This window comes from Salmo salar, chromosome ssa04 (genome assembly GCF_905237065.1).
Source record: "Salmo salar chromosome ssa04, Ssal_v3.1, whole genome shotgun sequence".
NCBI lineage: Eukaryota > Metazoa > Chordata > Actinopteri > Salmoniformes > Salmonidae > Salmo > Salmo salar.
The window spans coordinates 63,724,656-63,750,905 of NC_059445.1; the positions used below are offsets into that span (position 1 = coordinate 63,724,656).

General features: G+C 42.6%; 1 protein-coding gene across 3 annotated transcripts in view; it reads left to right on the forward strand.

Moving 5' to 3' along the window:
• The window catches only part of LOC106603642 (cell adhesion molecule 1), a 547,319-nt gene extending 529,631 nt beyond the window's left edge, over positions 1–17,688 (forward strand). For all 3 annotated transcript variants that reach the window (XM_014197549.2, XM_014197550.2, XM_014197551.2), the window contains 2 exons: positions 13,395–13,523; positions 15,901–17,688. In XM_014197549.2, the coding sequence (XP_014053024.2) occupies positions 13,395–13,523; positions 15,901–16,019 (248 nt within the window). In that variant the 3' untranslated portion in view covers positions 16,020–17,688. The remainder of the gene's footprint in view (positions 1–13,394; positions 13,524–15,900) is intronic.
• Positions 17,689–26,250: the final 8,562 nt, after the last annotated feature.

Below are 26,250 nucleotides of genomic sequence, written 5' to 3' on the forward strand. Positions count from 1 at the left end.
AAAAGACTCAGTCTTTATATTTATGTAGATTTGCTGAAAGGAAAAGTTTAGATGACTTTTCAATGAACTTGAAAAATATATTTTCATCCTTTACTTTCACTAATTTTTGTCCCATTTGTTCAAATGAAGTTGAAGTCTAAATATTTCTATTTACAGTTCACAATTCAATTTCACTTTTGTGAACATAGTGTAAGCAGAATTCATTGAAGGCTCTCAGATTTTATGGCTTGCTTTTTGCCTTGCACCTGTGAGAAACAGTAATTTACCGAAATACAGTGCATTTGGAAAGTATTCAGACCCCTTGACTTTTTCCACATTTTGTTACATTACAGCCTTATTCCAAAATGGATTAAATCGTTTTTTCCCCTCATCAGTCTACACACAATACCCATGATGACAAAGCAAAAACAGGTTTTTACACTTTAAAAAAAACCTGCAATATCACTTTTACATAAGTATTCAGACCCTTTACTCAGTACTTTGTTGAATAACCTTTAGCAGAGATTACAGCCTCGACTGTTCTTGGGTATGACGCTACAAGCTTGGCACACCTGAATTTGGGGAGTTTCTCCCATCCTTCTCTGCAGATTCTCTCAAGCTCTGTCAGGTTGGATGAGGAGTGTCACTGCACAGCTATTTTCAGGTCTCTACAGAGATGTTCAATCAGGTTCAAGTCCAGGCTCTGGCTGGGCCACTCAAGGACATTGAGACTTGTCCCGAATCCACTCCTGCATTGTCTTGGCTGTGTGCTTAGGGTCACTGCCCTGTTGGAACGTGAACCTTCGCCCTAGTCTGAGGTCCTGAGCGCTCTGGAGCAGTTTTTCATCAAGGATCTCTCTGTACTCCGTTAATCTTTCCCTCGATCCTGACTAGTCTCCCAGTCCCTGCCGCTGAAAAACATCTACACAGCATGATGCTGCCACCACCATGCTTCACCGTAGGGATGGTGCCAGGTTTCCTCCAGATGTGACGCTTGGCATTCAGGCCAAAGAGTTCAATCTTGGTTTCATCAGACCAGAGAATCTTGTTTCTCATGGTCTGAGAGTCTTTAGGTGCCTTTTGGCAAACTCCAAGCGGGCTGTCATGTGTCTTTTACTGAGGAGTGGCTTCTGTCTGGCCACTCTATCTTAAAGGCCTGATTGGTGGAGTGCTGCAGAGATGGTTGTCCTTCTGGAAGGTTCTCCCATCTCCACAGAGGAACTCTGGAGCTCTGTCTTAGTGACCAAGAACCTCCCTGACCAAGGCCCTTCTCTGCTGATTGTCCAGTTTGGCTGGGCGGCCAGTTCTAGGAAGAGTCTTGGTGGTTCCAAACTTCTTCCATTTAAGAATGATGGAGGCCACTGTGTTCTTGGGGACCTTCAATGCTGCAGAAATGTTTTGGTACCCTTCCCCAGATCTGTGCCTCAACACATTCCAGTCTCTGCGCTCTACGGACAATTGCTTCGACCTCATGGCTTAGTTTTTGCTCTGACAACTGTGGAACCTAATATAGACAGGTGTGTGCCTTTCCAAATCATGTTCAATCAATTGAATTTACCACAGGTGGACTCCAATCAAGTTGTAGAAACATGTCAAGGGTGATCAATGGAAACAGGATGAACCTGAGCTCAATTTCGAGTCTCCTAGCAAAACATTTGCTTTGGCCTTATGGGGTATTGTGTGTAGATTGATGAGGATTTAAAAATATATATATATTTTAGAATAAGGCTGTAATGTACATTATTTGAGGAAAAGTCAAGGGTCTTAATACATTCTGAATGCACTATAGAATGTAGTTCTAACTTTCCACCTCATACACTTTCTCTTCTCATGACCTTAGTTGACCTTGAGACAGGCCTGATGCTTCACAAAGAAGGGTTGCCCACTGTGCCCTATTAACACCAGGTTGGTCCATAGTATGTGGCCTTGGGGGGGGCTCCAACCTCTGGGTAATAATCTGGGTAACACTCCAGACAGGCCCGGGGACGGAGGAAAACATCCAGCCCTGATTTCCTGGCATCTTGTAGCACTGTGCCATCTCTCCATGTCTGTAGCAATCTCCCTCTCCACGGGGGGGCCAGCTGTGGAGAAAGATGAGTGATGGAGGATAGAGAGATCTGGGTGCCTGTGCTCGCTGGGTCCTGGCAAAGGCATTTGGTTACACAGAGGTTTGCATTCTGGGCCCTGTTCAGACAAAACATGAACCAGGTCTGTCTAGGTTAGACATAACAACACTTTGTTGTGCTGTGAGAATGCACAATTGGATTAATTTTAAACCAAGTGTACTGTGTGAGATAAAAAAAAGTCAACCGGATATAATTTTCAACATGCAACACAAGGAGAATTGTTGTGTTGCCTCACCCGAAAGCGACTGTATACCTGTTTTGATTGACTATGGCCTTGATCTTAATCCACATGGTGAAGGGAGACGCATGGTGAAGGGAGACGCTTAAGGATTTTGTTTCAATCAGTTGAAAACATACACCATGTTATCTCTTTATTAACCTCCATATCTGTTTGACGTATAGAAAGGCAGGAACGCTCCATTCCTCCAGTCTTATATGAGTAAATCTTAAGTGTTTAACAAGGATTGCTGTTGGTGGTAATGACTTCTCTATAAGCACCGTGCAATATGTATAATTAAGTGACACATTTCAGTCAATTTGGATGGACAGACATTTCAGGGGTTTTCATTACCATGCCAATTCCCTGTGAATTATTGAATATTACGGGGGAAGCATGGGCTGGATGAGATCAAACCAAATCAAATCAAACCTTATTTGCCATATGCGTAGAATACAACAAGTGTAGACTTTACCGTGAAATGCTTACTTACAAACCCTTAACCAACAGTGCAGTTCAAGAAGAAGAAAATATTTACCAAGTAGGCTAAAATAAAAGTAATAATAAAAAGTAACACAATAACAATAACGAGGCTATATACAGGGGGCACCGGTACCGAGTCAGTGTGCAGGGGTACAGGCTAGTTGAGGTAATCTGTACATGTACAGTTGAAGTTGGAAGTTTATATACACCTTAGCCAAATACATTTAAACTCAGTTTTTCACAATTCCTAACATTTAATCCTGATAAAAATTCCCTGTTTTAGGTCAGTTAGGATCACCACTTTATTTTATGAATGTGAAATGTCAGAATAATAGTAGAGAGAATGATTTATTTCAGATTTTATTTCTTTCATCACATTCCCAGTGGGTCAGAAGTTTACATACACTCAATTAGTATTTGGTAGCATTGCCTTTAAATTGTTTAACTTGGGTCAAACGTTTCGGGTAGCCTTCCACAAGCTTCCCACAATAAGTTGGGTGAATTTTGTCCCATTCCTCCTGACAGAGCTGGTGTAACTGAGTCAGGTTTGTAGGCCTCCTTGCTCACACACAGTTTTTCAGTTCTGCCCACACATTTTCTATAGGATTGAGGTCAGGGCTTTGTGATGGCCACTCCAATACCTTGCCTTTGTTGTCCTTAACCTATTTTGCCACAACTTTGGAAGTATGCTTGGGATCATTGTCCAAGACCCATTTGCGATCAAGCTTTAACTTCCTGACTGGTGTCTTGAGATGTTGCTTCAATATATCCACATAATTTTCCTCCCTCATGATGCCATCTATTTTGTGAAGTACACCAGTCCCTCCTGCAGCAAAGCACCCCCACAACATGATGCTGTCACCCCCGTGCTTCACGGTTGGGATGGTGTTCTTCGGCTTGCAAGCCTCCCCCTTTTTCCTCCAAACATAACGATGGTCATTATGGCCAAACGGTTCCATTTTTGTTTCATCAGACCAGAGGGCATTTCTCCAAAAAGTACAATCTTTGTCCCCATGTGCAGTTGCAAACCGTAGTCTGGCTTTTTTTATAATAGTTTTGGAGCAGTGGCTTCTTCCTTGCTGAGCGGCCTTTCAGGTTATGTCGATATAGGACTCTTTTTACTGTGGATATAGATACTTTTGTACATGTTGCCTCCAGCATCTTCACAAGGTCCTTTGCTGTTGTTCTGGGATTGATTTGCACTTTTCGCTCCAAAGTACGTTCATCTCTAGGAAACAGAATCCTTCCTGAGTGGTATGACGGCTGCGTGGTCCCATGGTGTTTATACTTGTGTACTATTGTTTGTACAGATGAACATGGTACCTTCAGGCATTTGAAAATTGCTTCCAAGGATGAACCAGACTTGTGGAGGTCTACAACTTTTTTCTGATGGCTGATTTCTTTTGATTTTCCCATGATGTCAAGCAAGGAGGCACTGAGTATGAAGGTAGGCCTTGAAATACATCCACAGGTGCACCTCCAATTGACTAAATGAATGTCAATTAGCCTATCAGAAGCTTCTAAAGCCATGACATAATTTTCAGGAAATTTTCCAAGCTGTTTAAAGGCACAGTTAACTAAGTGTATGTATACTTCTGACCCACTGGAATTGTGATACAGTGAATTATAAGTGAAATAATCTGTCTGTAAACAGTTGGTGGAAAAATGTGTTGTGTCATGCACAAAGTAGAAGTCCTAACCCACTTGCCAAAACTATAGTTTGTTAACAAGAAATTTGTGGAGTGGTTTAAAAGAATGTTTAAATGACTCCAACCTAAGTGTATGTAAACTTCCGACTTCAACTGTAGGTGGGGGCGAAGTGACTATGCATAGGTAACAAACAAACAGCGAGTAGCAGCAGTGTACGGGTGGGGGGTGACAATGTTAATTGTCCAGTGGCGATTTTTATGAATTGTTCAGTAGTCTAATGGCTTGGGGGTAGAAGCTGTTGAGGAGCCTTTTGGTCCTAGACTTGGCGCTCCAGTACCGCCTGCCGTGCGGTAGCAGAAAAAACATTTTAGAACTTGGTTGACTGGAGTCTCTGACAATTTTCTGGGCTTTCCTCCGACACCGCCTATTATATAGGTCCTGGGTGGCAGGAAGCTTGGCCCCAGTGATGTACAGGGCCGTTCGCACTACCCTCTGTAGCGCCTTACGGTCAGATGCCGAGCAGTTGCCATACCAGGCGGTGATGCAACCGGTCAGGATGCTCTCAGTGGTGCAGCTGTAGAACATTTTGAGGATCTGGGGACCCATGCCAAATCTTTTCAGTCTCCTGAGGGGGAAAAGGTTTTACCGTGCCCTCTTCACGACTGTCTTGGTATGTTTGGACCATGATAGTTTGTTGGTGATGTGGACACCAAGGAACTTGAAACTCCCGACCCGCTCAACTACAGCCCCATCGATGTTAATGGGTGCCTGTTCGGTCCGCCTTTTCCTGTAGTCCACGATCAGCTTCTTTGTCTTGCTCACGATGAGGGAGAGGTTGTTGTCCTGGCACCACACTGCCAATTCTCTGACCTCCTCCCTATAGGCCGTCTCATCGTTGTCGGTGATCAGGCCTACCACTGTTGTGTCGTCAGCAAACTTAATGATGGTGTTGGAGTCATGTTTGGCCATGCAGTCGTGGGTGAACAGGGAATACAGGAATGGACTAAGTACACACCCCTGAGGGGCCCCAGTGTTGAGGATCAGCGTGGCAGACATGTTGTTGCCTACTCTTACCACCTGGGGGCGGCCCATCAAGAAGTCCAGGATCCAGTTGCAGAGGGAGGTGTTTAGTCTCAGGGTCCTTAACTTAGTGATGAGCTTTGTGGGCACTATGGTGTTGAACGCTGAGCTGTAGTCAATGAACAGCATTCTCACATAGGTATTCCTTTTGTCCAGGTGAGAAAAGGCAGTGTGGGGTGCAATTGACATTGTGTCATCTGTGGATCTGTTGGGGCAGTATGCGTGGGTCTGGAGTGGGTCTAGGGTGTCTGGGAAGATACTGTTGATGTGAGCCATGACCAGCCTTTCAAAGCACTTCATGGCTACTGACGTGAGTGCCACGGGGCGGTAATAATTTAGACAGGTTACCTTCGCTACCTTGGGCGCAGGGACTATGGTGGTCTGCTTGAAACATGTAGGTATTACAGACTCGGTCAGGGAGAGTTTGAAAATGTCAGTAAGGACACTTGACAGTTGATCCACGCATGCTTTGAGTACACATCCTGGTAATCTGTCTGGCCCAGCTGCTTTGTGAATATTGACCTGTTTAAAGGTTTTGTTCACATCAGCTACCGAGAGCGTTATCACACAGTCATCCAGAACAGCTGGTGCTCTTGTGCATGCTTCAGTGTTGCTTGCCTCGAAGCGAGCATAAAAGGCATTTAGCTCGTCTGGTAGGCTCGGGTCACTGGGCAGCTCGCCATTGGATGAATCCCGGAACATATTCCAGTCTGTGCTAGCAAAACAGTCCTGTAGTGTAGCATCCGCGTCATCTGACCACTTCTTTATTGAGCGAGTCACTGGTACTTCCTGCTTTAGTTTTTGCTTGTAAGCAGGAATTAGGAGGATAGAATTATGGTCAGATTTGCCAAATGGAGGGCGGGGGAGAGCTTTAGGTGGTCTACCTCAAGAGAGCAATACCTCGAGACTTCTTGAATATTAGACATCTTGCACCAGCTGTTTTTGACAAAATGACGCACAACCCCACCCCTCGTCTTACCAGAGGTACCGTCTCTGTTCTGCCGGTGCATGGAAAATCCCGCCAGTTCTATATTGTCCGTTTCTTCGTTCAGCCACGTCTCGGTGAAACACAAGATGTTGCAGTTTGCACATTGGCAAGAAGAATGGAAGGCATTGGGAGTTTACTCGCTCGCCTCCGGTTTCTCAGAAGGATCCCCGAGCTGCGTCCGCTTTTCCTGGGTCTTCACGCAAAAGGCGTGGATCTGGGCCTTTTCCAGTGAAAGCAGGATATCCTTCACGTCGGACTCGTTAAAGGAAAAAGTTTCTTCCAGTCCGCGGTGGGTAATCGCTATTCTGATGTCCAGAAGTTGTTTTCGGTCATAAGAGACGGTAGCAGCAACATTATGTACACAATAAGTAAAAAAGTAACAAAATTGAACAATTGATTTGGAGGATGTAAAACGTCAGCCATGGTCTTCGGTGCCATCTTATGTGTTAGGCGTTTGTTGGTTTGTGTGCGAGAGTGAAGCAACTCATTTCCAAACCATCTGCCCTCTCTGAAATTACACAATGCAACAATGTTGGTACAGTGGATTTTTATAAAATTACAATTTCTCCTCTTCTGATTGCGTTAGAGTACAGTGGCGTTCTGTATTACCTTAGCAACGCCCCTTACTGTGAGCCATCATAAACGCCAATCTACAGCCTGATTGTTGTTGACTGCATTCCCCGGCCCCATGTCATACGGCTGCTCCACAGAGACTGGCAGGGCAGGGGAGGGCGGGTCAAGAGAGGGGTTAGGGGTGGACGTCAAGTGGGAGCCAGATCACTTCCGAGGAGGGATGGGAGGCGACAGTCGGCTCCCCAAGCCCAGTCCATTTGTCAGTTTATGTTAATTAGTGTCAAGTACAAGTGCAGTCGGAGCGAATGACCTGAGTGGGACGTCAAACCCACCGTGGACCCAGTGCCTCCTCTCCTCCCTCCCTCCCTCATCCACCCGTCCCTCATTCAGTACAGAATTTACTGAAAAAGGACAGGTTTTATCCAGGGGAGAGGACAGAGCGAAATTCCCTGACATTTCCATAGGCCTCTGTTTATCCCCCAGCCCCGACGGACTGTGCAGCCCAAGATCCACTTTAACATCTTAATAGGAAAGTGTGTTAACGCACGTCTTTACCTCCCTCTTTGACAAGAGCGAATTAGGTGTCGAAAGGATTTCTGCTGACTTTAATTGAATCTGCCCAGCACGGAAAAGGAAATCTGAATTTAAAATAACCTATTAGGCTTATCAAGTAATGTTTGGTTGAGTTTGGCAGGTAGCACTGTGACTGTGGCGTTCTCTTCCCCTTTCCCTCCCCCACCAGTAAGTTGTTTATGAGGTGAGTTGGGTGAGGAGGAGGGGGCGTGTTCCACAACAGCATGGGCTTCTCTCACTCTTCGTTATCCTATAATAAGTTGTGGCCTGCCAGTTTAGTTTTTTGAGCTCCCACAGGAAAAGCCTTGAGCTGGGATTTAGGCTAGAGATGAGTGCGAGAGATTGCAGTGTATACCTATGAGGGATGGGCTGATGGATTCCACGCGAGTCGATTGCAAAGAGGATGGTTGTTCATTTTTCCCTCCTTTTCTCCATTCCCTCTAGCCTTCCTATCTTTCCGAGATAGCTCTTTGGAGGAGATGCACCTGTTAACATAAATAAGTCTGGAGTTAAACACCCTGAATGACAAAATGGAACCTGTGAGTCTTTTGATATACAGTATATGGGAATGTAGCTGTGATATGTAGCATAGGCAATGGTGGAAAAAGTACACTATTCTCATACTACTTGAGTAAAAGTCTAAAAGTATTTGGTTTTAAATATACTTAACTATCAAAAGTAAAGGTAGCTGCTAAAATATACTTAAGTATCAAAAGTAAAAATAAGAATAATTAAAAATTCCTTATATTAAGCAAACCAGATGGCACGATTTTTATTTACAGATAGCCAGGGTCACACTCCAACAATCAGACACAATTTAAAAACAAAGCATTTGTGTTTAGTGAGTCCGCCAGATCAGAGGCAGTAGGGATGACAGATCAGAGGCAGTAGGGATGACCAGGGATGTTGTCTTTATAAGTGTGTGAATTGTACAATTTTCTGTCCTGCTAAGTATTCAAAATGTAATGAGTACTTTTGGGTGTCAGGGAAAATGTATGGAGAAAAAAGTACATAATTTTCTTTAGGAATTTTGTGAAGTAAAAGTCGTCAAATATAAATGATTAAGTACCGATACCGCAAAACACTACTTAAGTAGTACTGTAAAGTATTTTTACTTCAGTACTTTACACCACTGACCATAGGCTATTACCAAAGGACAACTAGTTTCTCACTTTTACAAATGTATAACCCCTCAATGAATCTGAAACTTTTCCCTCTCTCACTGACATAAGGCCTTGTCAAAGCCCCCGGCTTCCTATCTATTCTCTCCCCCAAACTTTATCATTTCCTAGCGAGTGTGAGCTATTGATGAAAGATTTTGCTCCTCCTTTGCACTGTGAAGAACCAATCAAGTCCACAAACTGCCATTAACTTTTGGTTGTCATGGATCCCTACACTTGATCAATAACCTTCACATATCATTACAGATTGGAGCCTCTAAGGCAAGCGCCTTGTTCTTCAGGCCAAGCTGGTGTAAATCTTTCTTAGAAATTGCTTGGGATCCGCACTTTTTAGTCATTGCAGGCTAAATGTATTGCTCTGACTCGAGACAAGGCAGGGGCCAGATTTATTTGAACAGTGGTGCTTGCTCTGGTATATTGAAGTTGAGAACCGCCTGTATCACTTCATAAATCATGTTTAAATGCTCTACTATCTTCTGCTGTTCAGTTAAATGGCCAACCACAGTAGAGTTATGCATCCCCTTACTGTAAATTGGATAACATACTATGTGATATGCACATTGACTCTGTACCGGCACCCCCCGGTATATATTGTTATTTTACTGCTCCTCTTCTATTACTTGTTACTTTTATCTCTTATTCTTATCCATATTTTTTTAAACTGCACTGTCGGTTAGGAGCTCGTGAGTAAGCATTTCACTGTAAGGTCTACACCTGTTGTATTCACGCATGTGACTAATACAATTTGATTTGAAATGTGTTTTGTATATCGATTCTCTGAACACAGTCATTTTACCTAACAAATCAAACTCGAGCCACATTCTGGCCATTTTATATGATTCAATCAATTTGATATTTAGTTTCATTGTAGTGGAAGCTGCAATATAAAATATAAATTTAACTTGAATCACATTGTGTTTTAGAAAGATCATCATGGCCTTTATTTGTTTAATTTCATAAATGTTTTGATAATTCCCATTTTGCAGAGGGGTGTAACGGTATACGTATTTGTACCGAACCGTTCGGTACATGAACCTCGGTTCGGTCCGCACTGTGAACCCAAATTAATACATAAAAAAAGATATATTGTAACGGCTGTCTACGGAAGAAGTGGACCAAAATGCGGCGGAGTTAGGGTTCGTCATTTTTAATGTTACGAACACTATGCAATTCACAAAACAACAAAACTGACAGCCAACACAGTCCTGTCAGGTGCAACAACAGTGACAAGCACAATTACCCACACCACACAACGGAAACGTAGGCAACTTATGTGTGACTCCCAATCAACCACAACCCTCTACAGCTGTGCTTGATTGGAAGTCACACGGCCAAAATTAAATGAAACAATAAAACACTCACTCCCTTCTGCCACGTCCTGACCCAACTACACCCTCTACTGGTCAGGACGTGACAGTACCCCCCCCCCTCAAGGTGCAGACCCCGGGATGCACCTAAAAAAAAGGAAAACACAAAAAAAATCCCCAACAAAAAGGAACACCTAAACAATAAGGGAGGGAAGGGAGGGTGGCTGAGGGCAGGAGGACCACTCGGGCTGATCCTGACAGGCCGGGCACCCTGGCAGATCAGGGCAGTCCGGCCGCTCTGGCAGAACAGGGCAGTCCGGCCGCTCTGGCAGAACAGGGCAGTCCGGCCGCTCTGGCAGAACAGGGCAGTCCGGCCGCTCTGGCAGAACAGGGCAGTCCGGCCGCTCCGGCAGAACAGGGCAGTCCGGCCGCTCCGGCAGAACAGGGCAGTCCGGCCGCTCCGACGACTGTTGACTGGCGGGCCGCTCCGACGACTGTTGACTGGCGGGCAGCTCCGACGACTGTTGACTGGCGGGCAGCTCCGACGACTGTTGACTGGCGGGCAGCTCCGACGACTGTTGACTGGCGGGCAGCTCCGACGACTGTTGACTGGCGGGCAGCTCCGACGACTGTTGACTGGCGGGCAGCTCCGACGACTGTTGACTGGCGGGCAGCTCCGACTCAGGATTCACCAGGCTGGGGAGACATAACGGAGGCCTGGCTCTGGGCGCAGGCCCTGGACTCACCAGTCTGGGAAGGCCCGCTGGAGGCCTGGTTTGAGGAGGTGGCACAGGAGAGACCAGGGTGGAGAGACCCACTGGAGGACCGGTCCGTGGAGGAGACACGGGCTTGACCAGGATAGGGAGACCCACTAGAGGACTGGTCCGTGGAGGAGACACGGGCTTGACCAGGATAGGGAGATCCACTGGAGGACTGGTCCGTGGAGGAGACACGGGCTTGACCCGGATAGGGAGACCCACTGGAGTACTGGTCCGTGGAGGAGGCACGGGCTTGACCAGGATGGGAAGACATGCAGGAGGCCTGTTTCTGAGCGCAGGCACAGTCTTTACCAGACAACCAGCACGCACCTCAGGACGAGTATGGAGAGCTGCCTCAGGTGACATCATACCCACAACACGCTCATTAGGGCGAATGCCGTACTTTATGCACCACACTAGCAGCTCTCTCATCTCTCTCTCTCCTAATTTTCCCATTAACCCGGTCACAGTCTCTGTCTCATATCCCTCGCTCACCTCCAATGTCATCCCGACTGGCTCTGGTTCCGACCTCAGCTCCACCGACTGTCCCGTGTGCCCCCCCCAAAAAAATTATTTGGGCTGCCTCTCGCGCTCGTTGCGCTCTCTCTCCTCGTAGTATCGCCTCTCCGCTCTCGCCGCTTCAATCTCCCACTGCGGGAGGCGATAATCCCCAGCCTGAGTCCATGGTCCCTCTCCGTCCAGGATCTGTTCCCACGTCCATTTGTCCATAACGCAGTAGTCCTGCTGCTCCTTCCTCTTCCGCCGCTTGGTCCTTTGTTGGTGGGTAATTCTGTAACGGCTGTCTACGGAAGAAGTGGACCAAAATGCGGCGGAGTTAGGGTTCGTCATTTTTAATGTTACGAACACTATGCAATTCACAAAACAACAAAATTGACAGCCAACACAGTCCTGTCAGGTGCAACAACAGTGACAAGCACAATTACCCACACCACACAACGGAAACGTAGGCAACTTATGTGTGACTCCCAATCAACCACAACCCTCTACAGCTGTGCTTGATTGGAAGTCACACGGCCAAAATTAAATGAAACAATAAAACACTCACTCCCTTCTGCCACGTCCTGACCCAACTACACCCTCTACTGGTCAGGACGTGACATATATACAAAATTAAAACACTAGGTCTATAGGCAATGCCTATACTGCATTATAGGCCTCTTGATTAAATATTAAAAAAATAAAAAATAATTCAGTCCATTCCGTAGACTAGAGCCTGTACACATTGTAATCAAAATTAAAATCTTAATTGGAACATTTCAAACTGTCCTTTTGTGAGGCGCAGCTGGGAACTAGTTCTGTACGATGGCGAGTGGTGGGGTTGATAAACCAGAATTGGAGGATCTTCCATCATCGTTTAAATCTCCCGTTTGGGAACATTTGTCATCCCAGTAGATTACAAAGGCGATGGACAGGGAGAGTATGTTGCCACTGCTCAACGAGAATAGCCTATGCAAATGTTGACACATTTACGCCGACATCACCCCAGTATTCCTACCACCGGAGCAAGACTGAAACGCAAAAAGACAACAAAACAACTTAATCTCCCCTCTGCAGCTTATTTTGACTTGGTCAAATAAATGAAAGAGTGATGGGTATGTTTATAGCCATGGATATGCGCCTATTCTCGGTGGTCGAGAAGAATAGGGGGTTTCAGCATCTCATGAAAAGTGCTTGAGCCACGTTACGAACTTTGCCCTCTCGCACCCTTTTCAGCAAACCAGTAATACACACTCTTTATAAGCAAGCCGAAGTTGTCAATTAATTGGCCAATGTACCCTGTATTGCGCTTACTACAGATGGATGGACCTCCAGGGCTACAGAGAGCTACTTAACACTGACAGCCCATCACATTACCCCGGAGTGGCAAATGAGAAGTACCGTGCTATATTAACCCTTTATGAGAGTCACAGAAGTGTGGATATTTTTGTCTTTGTAAGAAAACATTATAGCATAGTCCTATACAATGTCTGAGCCATGTTTATATTGCACTTTATTTTAGTGTTGTTGTTGTTGTTGAGTAATCATGTGTTTTCATTTAAGAAAATACAAAGTGTTGGTATTCCTGATTGGGCTCTCATCAGGTATTATATGACTCTTGATCATATATGGAATCATGGTGTACCAACACTTTGTATTTTCTTAAATAAATACAAATGAACTACAGTGACTGTTGGCATTTAAATCTCCCTCTGTACTGAAACCAAACCGTGATCCCAATACCGCAATACGTACCGAACCGTGGGCTTGGTGAACCGTTACATCCCTACATCCAACTTGTAATATCAGCCCTTATTCTCCAACTCCAAAGGCTGGAGTAGCTGACAATATACTATAGGTGATTTATGTAATCATTATTTCTTTGGAGATCTCTTATCCACCAAAGTGGACGTGATGTCTTCCCATTGGCATGCACTGTTAGTGGATTCTGTAAAAGGTGTTTCTGTTACTGTGCTTACAGATTCCAGAGCTGGAGAGGGAGCACCGAGAGCGGTCGACCATGCGGTCATCGGCGGAGTGGTGGCTGTGGTTGTCTTTGCCATGCTCTGTCTACTCATCATTTTGGGACGGTACTTTGCAAGACACAAAGGTATGTGACGAAGCCTTTTGTTTTCTATCTAGAAGCACCTCTGTGGAATCACAAGGTTAAACATTTTAAAAGAGCACAGACACACTATCATTTTATGATTTATTTTACTCAGTGTCATACTAGTATTGTCCAGGGCAATCAGAAAACCACTTCCCTCTCCCCCCAAACTCTGTTTTAGAAATTCTACCATACCTCCTGAGCCCCATCTTATTTTCTCTCTGTTATGGCTACTGTACTTTTGAAGGGGTTTTCTTTGGAGTGCAGCCAATGGTTTGGTTTTGATTCCAAATTACTCCTTGCCCTTCTCCATTCGATCTGGGCTATCGCCTTTATTATCAGGCCCAAAACTGTTGGGATGTGAATAATCCCTGTCGGAAATGAAGTTTGAAGTGGATTGCTCATTCACACGCGTTCGTTGAACTTGACAAGGTTAATTTGGAGGCATGAGCCGAGCTGAAGCTGAATCTTGAGCATCCCTTGGTTTGGCTTGTTTCATGGAAATCAAATAGATTTTCATGTGCAAATCTTGAATGCCAACCAAGGAATGCCAACAGAGGGGTTTGCAGTGGCAAATAAAGAATTTACCTACCAGAATTAAAAACCTAGTACCTGATGTATAATTTTGAAGCTACAGTTTCCATTAGAGTTTGTGTAGACGTGCCAAAGGTATACATTTTATGAGATAATACAATATACAGTCGTGGCCAAAAGTTTTGAGAATGACACAAATATTAATTTCCACAAAGTTTGCTGCTTCAGTGTCTTTAGATATTTTTGTCAGATGTTACTATGGAATACTGAAGTATAATTACAAGCATTTCATAAGTGGCAAAGGCTTTAATTGACAGTTACATGAAGTTGATGCAAAGAGTCAATATTTGCAGTGTTGACCCTTTTTTTTCAAGACCTCTGCAATCTGCCCTGGCATGCTGTCAATTATCTTCTGGGCCACATCCTGACTGATGGCAGCCCATTCTTGCATAATCAATGCTTGGAGTTTGTCAGAATTTGTGGGTTTTTGTTTGTCCACCCGCCTCTTGAGGATTGACCACAAGTTCTCAGTGGGATTAAGGTCTGGGGAGTTTCCTGGCCATGGACCCAAAATATCGATGTTTTGTTCTCCGAGCCACTTAGTTATCACTTTTGCCTTATGGCAAGGTGCTCCATCATGCTGGAAAAGGCATTGTTCGTTACCAAACTGTTCCTGGATGGTTGGGAGAAGTTGCTCTCGGAGGATGTGTTGGTAGGCAAAATTGTGAGTGAGCCCACTCCCTTGGTTGAGAAGCAACCCCACACATAAATGGTCTCAGGATGCTTTACTGTTGGCATGACACAGGACTGATGGTAGCGCACACCTTGTCTTCTCCGGACAAGCTTTTTTTTCCGGATGCCCCAAACAATCGGAAAGGGGATTCATCAGAGAAAATGACTTTACCCCAGTCCTCAGCAGTACAATCCCTGTATCTTTTGCAGAATATCAGTCTGTCCCTGATGTTTTTCCTGGAGAGAAGTGGCTTCCTTGCTGCCCTTGACACCAGGCCATCCTCCAAAAGTGTTCACCTCACTGTGCGTGCAGATGCACTCACACCTGCCTGCTGCCATTCCTGAGCAAGCTCTGTACTGGTGGTACCGCGATCCCGCAGCTGAATCAACTTTAGGAGACGGTCCTGGAGCTTGCTGGACTTTCTTGGGCGCCCTGAAGCCTTCTTCACAACAATTGAACCGCTCTTCTTGAAGTTCTTGATGATCCGATAAATGGTTGATTTAGGTGCAATCTTACTGGCAGCAATATCCTTGCCTGTGAAGCCCTTTTTGTGCAAAGCAATGATGATGGCACGTGTTTCCTTGCAGGTAACCATGGTTGACAGAGGAAGAGCAATGATTCCAAGCACCACCCTCCTTTTGAAGCTTCCAGTCTGTTATTCGAACTCAATCAGCATGACAGAGTGATCTCCAGCCCTGTCCTCGTCAACACTCACACCTGTGTTAACAAAAGAATCACTGACATGTCAGCTGGTCCTTTTGTGGCAGGGCTGAAATGCAGTGGTAATGTTTTTTGGGATTCAGTTCATTTGCATTGCAAAGAGGGACTTTGCAATTAATTGCAATTCATCTGATCACTCTTCATAACATTCTGGAGTATATGCAAATTAGCATCACACAAACTGAGGCAGCAGACTTTGTGAAAATTAATATTTGTGTCATTCACAAAACTTTTGGCCACGACTGTATATTTTACAGTTAACCTGATGAGTCGATTTGGTTCAATGATTTGCTTGTTAATGTCAAGGAAACGTATGAGTAGGCATTCATGAGCTTAGGAATGAAGTGTCCATTTTGATCAATTTGTTAATTCCTTATCCTTTCCCCCCTTCAGGTACCTACTTCACACATGAAGCTAAAGGAGCCGACGATGCAGCAGATGCAGACACGGCCATTATCAACGCAGAGGGGGGCCACAACAATTCGGACGAGAAAAAGGAGTACTACATATAGAAATCACAGGGCCCCAATACTGTCCCCTGTGGGACACCATACTGTCTTTGGGTGAGGGGTGCTTGGGGTTTAAGTATGGTTGGGTAGGGTGGGTAGGATGGATTTGTTTTAGTGGTGATTGCCAGGGATTGAACAATGTATAGTCCAGTCTGTGCAGCTGAAGAGGAACAGTTTTGTGTGTATAAGGTGGAAACATAGGGAAGGGAGAGTAGGTTTTTGGTAAGGGTGGGTAGGGAGGGAAGGGGGGTTGGGTTTGCCAGATGTTGCCAGAAATCACTGTAGAGCTTCACCATTCGACACCTCCCAAAACTGCTGGTACGAATTTTGTTTAGTTCAACCATTTGCAGAAAATTCTGTGCCTTGTTCTGAATTTCTTTTCTATTCATTCTTCTTTTTTCCCCCGTCAACATACCGTTGCTCCTCACCGTCCCCTCTTTCACTCTCTTCATTATGATTGTGCTGTTGGCTTTCTTATGAGTGTTGAATTACACAGTGGCTCTGTTCATCTCTCCCACTGTGTTCGCACACACGTTCTCTTCTGCATACCAAAACCTCATAAGAACCCTATTTCCACTATACTGTGAGCAGGCCTAGTCTCAAGCCACTACCTTTCTTTTTTTCCAAACCTTTTGATAACTCCAAAACACATCCAACGCTTTACGTATCATCTTCGAAAAATGTACATGAGGAAAATATTATTACACATAAATAACATTACCCTCCTCTTTAAAACACACACACAGAAATATAATCTAAAGGAAACAGTGGAGGACAGTTGGTCTCAAACTGTCCTTGTTTTCATTTTATCTGAGCCAATTCCTATTCACTGTGGATAACTTGTATTATTTCCTCTCTCTTCAATTTGTTTTTCTTATTAGATATGCCAGCACATTTAAAACATTGGTACTATTTGGAATAAGCAAAGTAGAAGGCACATTATTTCACCCTCGCTATGCTGAACTTAAAAGCATTTTCAATTCACTAGTCCCTACCGCTTTACCTTTTATTCTCTGTACAATGATGTTTTTGTTCTGTTCCAATGAATGGAACCGCAATTCCCCTGCAGGCATTTCATGTTTTATGATGACATTTTGGGGTTTTACATCGTCTCTCTCATTCAGAAATATTTTTGACAAACAACAAAACATTTAAAAAATAATTTGTTTTTAATGGTTTCTTTGGTGGTGTATACTCACCCATTGTCTTTCAATCAAGCTGCCTCGCTTTAGCCAAGCTGTAATAAAGTTGGTAAAAAAAAAGGTAACACTGATAGGATTAATTTCAATAAGAAATGACCAGAAGACATCTCCAAACTAATAAATGAATGTTGACTATCAAAGGTGAATATCCTCATTATAATACATATATCAATCTACTGTAGGTTGTGAGGTACTAACTGCAATCAACATTTATAAAGCGATACTACCTTCATATTGTTACATGCTGAACAGTCAAATCTCACATGTACAGTAGTTGTATTTTTCCAGCCTTGTGTATAAATTAGAACTAGAGGAGTAAAAAGGGTTATAGGATTTTAAAGGAGATGGTGATACATAGGCGAAACATAGCTTCTGTATGAGCAAAGGACCTACAATCATTGTGTCTAAGCCATTTTTTCAAAGGATATGATTTCAATACAAAACATTATCTCAAAACAATTCAGACGCAACAGAACGAATAGTTCCAATAATATACAAACTATGTCCAGACAATATATTCACACCAATGTATTATACACAAATCTGTGCCAGGAAATGTTTTTTACAACCTAGTGGAATTTCATGACAGAATACTTTTGTGTTTTTTCTGATTATCGCAAGCTGTTTCCTGTTTGAGTTTTGTCACTCCATATTGTAAAACACTCATGACAGTTGAGGAGCGTATGTGTCACTCGGAATTACCACGGGAGACAGGGCCTTATTTCCCCTACTATCACACCCCAGCCTCTGGACTGTACATGGTCTTGTCATGATGCAACAATTTTCAGTTGCCCAAACAGTCAGCCAACACAACACTGCATGTATGTGAGTGTGAACCTCTAAAACAACATAATACAGTCTCCTATTTTTCTTTCTTTACAAATGACCTGCCTAAGCTTAAAGATGATACAATGTGGAAAGGGCCAGTTAGGGAGAGTTGGGGAATGCCAAAAGTACTTTTTGGGGAACTGTTACTTTTCATTTCTACATCACTACAGTAAACATTGCTGTTGAATTTAGTTCCTGTCCTGCTGAGGTTGTTGAGCTGACAATTAGGTTGAAAAGATGTTGTTGCTTACGTGTTTGATTTGATGTTTATTCCGAATATAATATCTTGAACAAGGAGCTACCACTGATTTAATACTGTATGACGACAATGCTGGTTGTTTATCAGGACAGTGGTGGCTTTCTGGCTCGTTTAAATGCTCCATTTTAGACTGTGTCACTTCATGTGAAACATTTTGGATCCCCTCTGTTGTTTCAATGGATCAAACAACAGAGAGAATGTAAACGTCTTTTAGATTGAGGTTGTGTGACTTGTATTTAACAGTGAGCATTATTTTGCTGTGGTCAAAAGTGTGGTGGCTTCCATTCAAAACTGGACCTTAAAAAGTCTGTTCTTACCAAGTGAACACATCTATTCACTCGTTCTGTAGGTGGACATTTTAATACATGTACTCACAGCTGTGTGGACTGGGTCGATGTACAGTACCAGTCAAAAGTTTGGACATACCTACTCATTCAAGGGTTTTTCTTTATTTGTACTATTTTCTACATTGTTGAATAATAGTGAAGACATCAAAACTATTAAATAACACATATTGAATCATGTAGCAACCAAAAAAGTGTTACATTTTACATTCTTCAAAGTAGCCACCCATTGCCTTGATGACAGCTTTGCACACTCTTGGCATTCTTTCAACCAGCTTCAGGAGGTAGTCACCTGGAATGCATTTCAATTAACAGGTGTGCCTTGTTAAAAGCGAATGTGTGGAATTTCTTTGCTTCTTAATGCGTTTGCGCCAATCAGTTGTGTTGTGACAAGGTAGAGGTGGTATATAGAAGATAGCCCTATTTAGTAAAAAAACATATTTTGGCAAGAACAGCTCAAATAAGCGAAGAGAAATGACAATCCATCATTACTTTAAGACATGATGGTCAGTCAATCAGAAAAATGTAAAGAACTTTGAACGTTTCTTTAAGTGCAGTCGCAAAAACCATCAAGCGCTATGATGAAACTGGCTCTCATGAGGACCGCCACAGTAAAGGAAGACCCAGAATTACATCTGCGGCAGAGGATACGTTCATTAGAGTTACCAGCCTCAGAAACTGCAGCCCAAATAAATGCTTCACAGAGTTCAAGTAACAGACACATCTCAACATCAACTCTTCAGAGGAGACTGCGTGAATCAGGCCTTCATGGTCGAATTTCTGTAAAGAAACCACCTCTAAAGGACACCAATAAGAAGAAGAGACTTGCATGGGCCAAGAAATACGAGCAATTGACATTAGACAGGTGGAAATCTGTCCTTTGGTCTGATGAGTCCAAATTTGAGATTTTTGGTTCCAACCACCGTGTCTTTGTGAGACGCAGAGTAGGCGAATAGATGATCTCTGCATGTGTGGTTCACACTGTGAAGCATGGAGGAGGAGGTGTGATAGTGTGGGGGTGCTTTGCTGGTGACACTGTCATTGATTTATTTCGAATTCACGGCACACTTAACCAGCATGGCTAGCACAGCATTCTGCAGCGATACGCCATCCGATCTGATTTGCGCTTAGTGGGACATTTGTTTTTCAACAGGACAATGACCCAAAACACACCTCCAGGCTGTGTAAGGGCTATTTGACCAAGGACAGTGATGGAGTGCTGCATTAGATGCACCCAACCTCAACGCAATTGAGATGGTTTGGGATGAGTTGGACCGTAGAGTGAAGGAAAAGCAGCCAATAAGTGCTCAGCATATGTAGGAACTCCTTCAAGACTGTTGGAAAAGCATTCCAGGTGAAGCAGGTTGAGAGAATGCCAAGAGTGTGCAAAGCTGTCAAGGCAAAGCGTGGCTACTTTGAAAAATCTAAAATATATTTTGATTTGTTTAACACTTTTTTGTTTAATACATGATTCCATATGTGTTATTTCATAGTTTTGATGTCTTCACTATTATTCTACCATGTAAAAAATAAAGAAAAACCGTTGAATGAGTAGGTGTGTCCAAACTTTTGACTGGTACTGTATATGTTTCTGCTTAACCTTTTACTGGTGTGTGTTGTGGTTTGTAATGGTGACCACTGTCAGAACCAATAGGAAACAGGAGTGTATTGGGGAAAGTGTATGCAACTCGAGCGTAGTTGACATAAAACAAATGTTAATTTGTATGATCACCTACTTATTAAAGGGAAACTCCACCCAAAAACTATATTTTGGTATTTGTTTCATTAGTCCATTGTTGATATAATCCCAAAATGTTTTGCATTTCAGCAATCAAGCTTTGAAGATATATAACTTTCAAAATATACAAAATACATAAATATAGCTGCGTTTTGAATCATATGATGCGAAATGGATCATACCGGCTCGATTTATGTATTTTGAAAGTTTTGGGGTGTAATTTTCCTTTAACCCTGGTGATATGAACAGCAAATCAAATACAATTCGATGATGGACAACAATTTGGGCGGGTGTAACAAGTCCAGAGATGTGTGGAATGAGTTTGATGTTTGAGTATAGAATGTAATTTTTGTCATTTCTGTTTCTGTGTTATCAGTTTTTTCTTCTTCATGAAATGTCCCTTTTGTTACTCAAGCTACAGTTAATTTGGTAGTCTAAGTGTTGATGATTTCTTTTTTATTTTATCAAATTACTTTTACATTTATTTGTTAATGCCCTGTCTCAGGTTCATGTGCATTGAATGGTGTGATTGCATCTCAGGTAGAATGCAAAGTCTAAAGCCCACCACACATTGATGAAGTATATATATAAAAAGTACGCCAATCATTTTAGATCAAGAGACAACTGGTGATTTGTTTTGCATTTAAGCTGTACATGTTTTATGAATTTTCTTAAATATTTGGTGCACTGTATAAGATGTTTAAGTATTTTTTTGTATAGACATAGTTCACAATGAAAGAGTACACCACCAGCTGTGGCTGTGCAACTATCAATTTAAACATGTCTCGGACGTTTAGTTTTCCTTCCAGAACGTTTGGTCGTTTATCACTTCATTGTTTTTGGTTGATTATTTTAGTTTTTCTGCTGTACTAGGGCAATGTTAATGTGTATTAATGAAGAAAAAAGATATCCACATTCCCATACACATTTTGTATTGGTTCATAAATAGACATTTTTACAAAAAATGAAGAGTTCTTGTCTTAATAAAAAAGAAAAAGATATTAATGTTCAAAGTAACTGGTGTATGTGTTGTTTTTCATTCTTCCTTTCATTCTTATCATGTATGAAGAGACCTGTATAAAGAGACATAAAATGTGGTGCTTAATGTTGGATTGATGGCCTCACACGTTTGCAGAGCCGTTACATAGTCTGTTAACCCCTTTTTGTGGTTTGAGGAGCATATTAAGAGCAAGCTCATCCTCCAAACCTATACAGTTCTGCTACAAATATCATGACATCTTCATCACACATAAACCCACATGGACATGTATAAAAACTACTCCTAATTAATAGAAATATGAAACTCTGAGGAGCACCAAGAGAGCCACAATACATTTTACAAGGTTTGTGCTCTGCCAGAAAATCAATTTGTGGTCTCCCATTGGGAAGTGCAGTACTACCCATTGAGCTACATCTTTAGTAAGAGGAGATACTATTTTCATGAAAACAGAGATAGCCGTAAGTGTGGGAATCTAATTGTAAATGTAGAATCTGTGGAAATGGAAATCTCTGAGTATTGACACATTTACATTTTTGAAGAGCAATACATGGCGAGTCAGTCATAGAAAGGCCAAAAGAGCCGCTACTATTTGTGGACACTCAAACATCATAGCAGCAATGTACAGTGTCATGGGCCAAGGATAATGCTCTCATAATATAAATAACATTTTGTATGCATCCATTATCAGGCCAGTGCAATTCAGCTTTCAGCTGCCACGTACGGCCTACATGTTATGTAATAAAAAACTACTACTACTGTTATGGCCAAGTTATGGGCAGGGAGCAGAATATCTTCCATTCCCTCCCAACAGAACAATAAGCACAGCTAAAAGCAGGTGGAGGTGGGCAAAAGCAGCAGCAAAGTTGCACTACAATTCTGTTTGCTGGACTTGTCAATGAACGTAGAGTGCCATTATGTAGGAGAGTTTGTCAATATCCAGTAGCGTTCTGCGCACTGGTTGTCAGCTGAGGTAAAGACTGACTGAAGTTTCCTGCCAGAACCTTGCTTCACTCTGTTGAGCTTTGCTACCTTATGAAGGCCCATTTCAGGTCAGCAACCTGAACAACACGGCTAAAATGTTGAAAAAACAGTGCATTCAGATTTTCTTTACGGAAACATTACATTTACATAAGTATTCAGACCCTTTACTCAGTACTTTGTTGAAGCACCTTTGGCAGCGATTACAGCCTCAACGTCTTCAGTATGACGCTACAAGCTTCGCACACCTGGATTTGGGGAGTTTTTCCCATTCTTACACCAGCTCTGTCAGGAGGAATGGGCCACTCAAGGACATTCAGAGACTTGTCCCGAAGCCACTCCTGCATTGTCTTGGCTGTGCACTTAGGGTTGTTGTCCTGTTGGAAGGTGAACCTTCACCCCAGTCTGAGGTCCTGAGCACTCTGGAGCAGGGTTTCATCAAGGATCTCTCTGTACTATGCGCCGTTCATCTTTCCCTCGATTCAGAGTAGTCTCCCAGTCCCTACCGCTGAAAAACATCTCCACAGCATGATGCTGCCACCACGTGCTTCACCGTAGGGATGGTGCCAAGTTTCCTCCAGACGTGACGCTTGGCATTCAGGAGAAAGAGTTCAATCTTGGTTTCATGAGACCAGATAATCTTGTTTCTCTATGTGCTCTGGGAGTGTTCTGAGTGGGGAGGGAAAACTTGATAAAAAGACGTTATTGGCACAGAGGTTTAGAACTTTCTTATTGGTCTGGTAACAAATTTGGCGATGTCACCAGGCAGGCCAAAACTCCATCCCACTAAAACACTATCCACTTGTCAAACAGCTCTTACACTAAAAGTGCATTATCATCATTCTCACAATTTCACAGTATTGTTCCAACCTCATAGTGTGGAAATATACTGAACAAAAATACAGTATTAACCTGTTGGGTCTAGGGGGCAGCATTTGCACGTCTGGATAAAAAAAATGTACCCGATTTAATCTGGTTACTAATCCTACCCAGTAACTAGAATATGCATATACTTATTATATATGGATAGAAAACACTCTAAAGTTTCCAAAACTGTTTGAATGGTGTCTGTGAGTATAACAGAACTCATTTGGCAGGCAAAACCCTGAGACATTTTCTGACAGGAAGTGGATACCTGATGTGTTGTATTGACTTTAAACCTATCCCATTGAAAAACACAGGGGTTTAGGAATATTTTGGCACTTCCTATTGCTTCCACTAGATGTCACCAGCCTTTACAAAGTGTTTTGAGTCTTCTGGAGGGAGATCTGACCGAACAAGAGCCATGGAACGGTGATGTCCCATTAGACACCTGGCGCGCTACTTCATGTTGGGTACCCTCGTTCCAATACGTTATAAAAGACTATGCATTCGTCCACCTTGAATATTATTCATGTTCTGGTTAAAAGGGCCCTAATGATTTATGCTATACAACGTTTGACATGTTTGAACGAACGGAAATATATTTTTTCCCCTCGTTCATGACGAGAAGTCCGGCTGGCTTACATCATGTGCTAACGAGACGGAGATTTTTGGACATAAATGATGAGCTTTTTTGAACAAAACTACATTCGTTATGGACCTGTGATACCTGGAAGTGACATCTGATGAAGAGAATCAAAGGTAATGGATTATTTACATAGTATTTTCGATTTTAGATCTCCCCAACATGACGTCTAGTCTGTATCGCAACGCGTATTTTTCTGGGCACAGTGCTCAGATTATTGCAAAGTGTGATTTCCCAGTAAGGTTATTTTTAAATCTGGCAAGTTGATTGCGTTCAAAAGATGTAAATCTATAATTCTTTAAATGACAATATAATATTTTACCAATGTTTTCTAATTTTAATTATTTAATTTGTGACGCTGACTTGACTGCCGGTTATTGGAGGGAAACGATTTCCTCAACATCAATGCCATAGTAAAACGCTGTTTTTGGATATAAATATCAACTTGATAGAACTAAAAATGCATGCATTGTCTAACATAATGTCCTAGGAGTGTCATCTGATGGAGATTGTAAAAGGTTAGTGTATCATTTTAGCTGGTTAAATGGTTTTGGTGACCCTGTCTTTGACTTGACAAAACATTACACACAACTCTTGTAAATGTACTGTCCTAACATACTCTAAATTTATGCTTTCGCCGTAAAACCTTTTTGAAATCGTAAAACGTGGTTAGATTAAGGAGATGTTTATCTTTCAAATGGTGTAACATAGTTGTATTTTTGAAAAATTTGAATTTTGACATTTATTTGGATTCAAATTTGCCGCTCTTGAAATGCACCTGCTGTTGATGGAGTGCACCACGGGTGGCACGCTAGCGTCCCACCTAGCCCCAAGAGGTTAACGCAACATTGTCAAAGATTTTACTGAGTACAGTTCAGATAAGGAAATCAGTCAAATAAATAAATTAGGCCCTTATCTATGGATTTCACATGACTGGGATACAGATATGTAGAGTTGAAGTCGGACGTTTACATACACTTAGGTTGGAGTCATTAAAACTCATTTTTAACCACTCCACAAATTTCTTGTTAACAAACCATAGTTTTGGAAAGTCAGTTAGGACATATACTTTGTGCATGACAAAAAAAAAAAAAGTACTTTTTCCAACAAATGTTTACAGACAGATTATTTCACTTATAATTCACTGTTTCACAATTCCAGTGGGTAAGAAGTTAACATACACTAAGTTGACTGTGCCTTTAAACAGCTTGGAAAACTCTAGAAAATTATGTCATGGTTTTAGAAGCTTCTGATAGGCTAATTGACATCATTTGAGTCAATTGGAGGTATATCTGTGGATCTATTTCAAGGCCTACCTTCAAACTCAGTACCTCTTTGCTTGACATTGGGGAAAATCAAAAGAAACCAGCAAAGACCTCAGAAAAAACAATTGTAGACCTCCACAAGTCTGGTTCATCCTTGGGAGCAATTTCCAAATGCCTGAAAGTACCATGTTCATCTGTACAAACAATAATAAACACCCTGGGACCACGCAGCCGTCATACACTCAGGAAGGAGACGTGTTCTGCCTCCTAGAGATGAACGTGCTTTGGTGCGAAAAGTGCAAATCAATCCCAGAACAACAGCAAAAGACCTTGTGAAGATGCTGGAGGCAACAGGTACAAAAGTATCTATATCCACAGAAAAACGAGTCCTATACCTAACCTGAAAGGCCGCTCAGCAACGAAGAAGCCACTGCTCCAAAACTGCCATAAAAAAGCCAGACTACGGTTTGCAACTGCACATGGAGACAAAGATCGTACTTTTTGGAGAAATGTCCTCTGGTCTGATGAAACAAAAATAGAACTGTTTGGCCATAATGACCATCGTCATGTTTGGAGGAAAAAGGGGGACGCTTGCAAGCCGAAGAACACCATCCCAACCGTGAAGCATGGCGGTGGCAGCATCATGTTTCCCACGGGGGGCCAGTACAAAAAAATGCATGAAATTAAATGTATGCATTCACTACTGTAAGTAGCTCTGGATAAGAGTGTCTGCTAAATGACTAAAAATGTTGTTTTTTTTTAATTAAAAATGTTGTGGGGCTGCTTTGCTGCAGGAGGGACTGGTGCACTTCACAAAATAGATGGCATCATGAGGGAGGAAAATGATGTGGATATATTGAAGCAACATCTCAAGACATCAGTCATGAAGTTAAAGCTTGGTCGCAAATGGGTCTTCTAAATGGACAATGACCCCAAGCATACTTCCAAAGTTGTGGAAAAATAGCTTAAGGACAACAAAGTCAAGGTATTGGAGTGGCCATCACAAAGCCCTGACCTCAATCCTATCGAGAATTTGTGGGCAGAACTGAAAAAGCATGTGCGAGCAAGGAGGCCTACAGACCTGACTCAATTACACCAGCTCTGTCAGGAGGA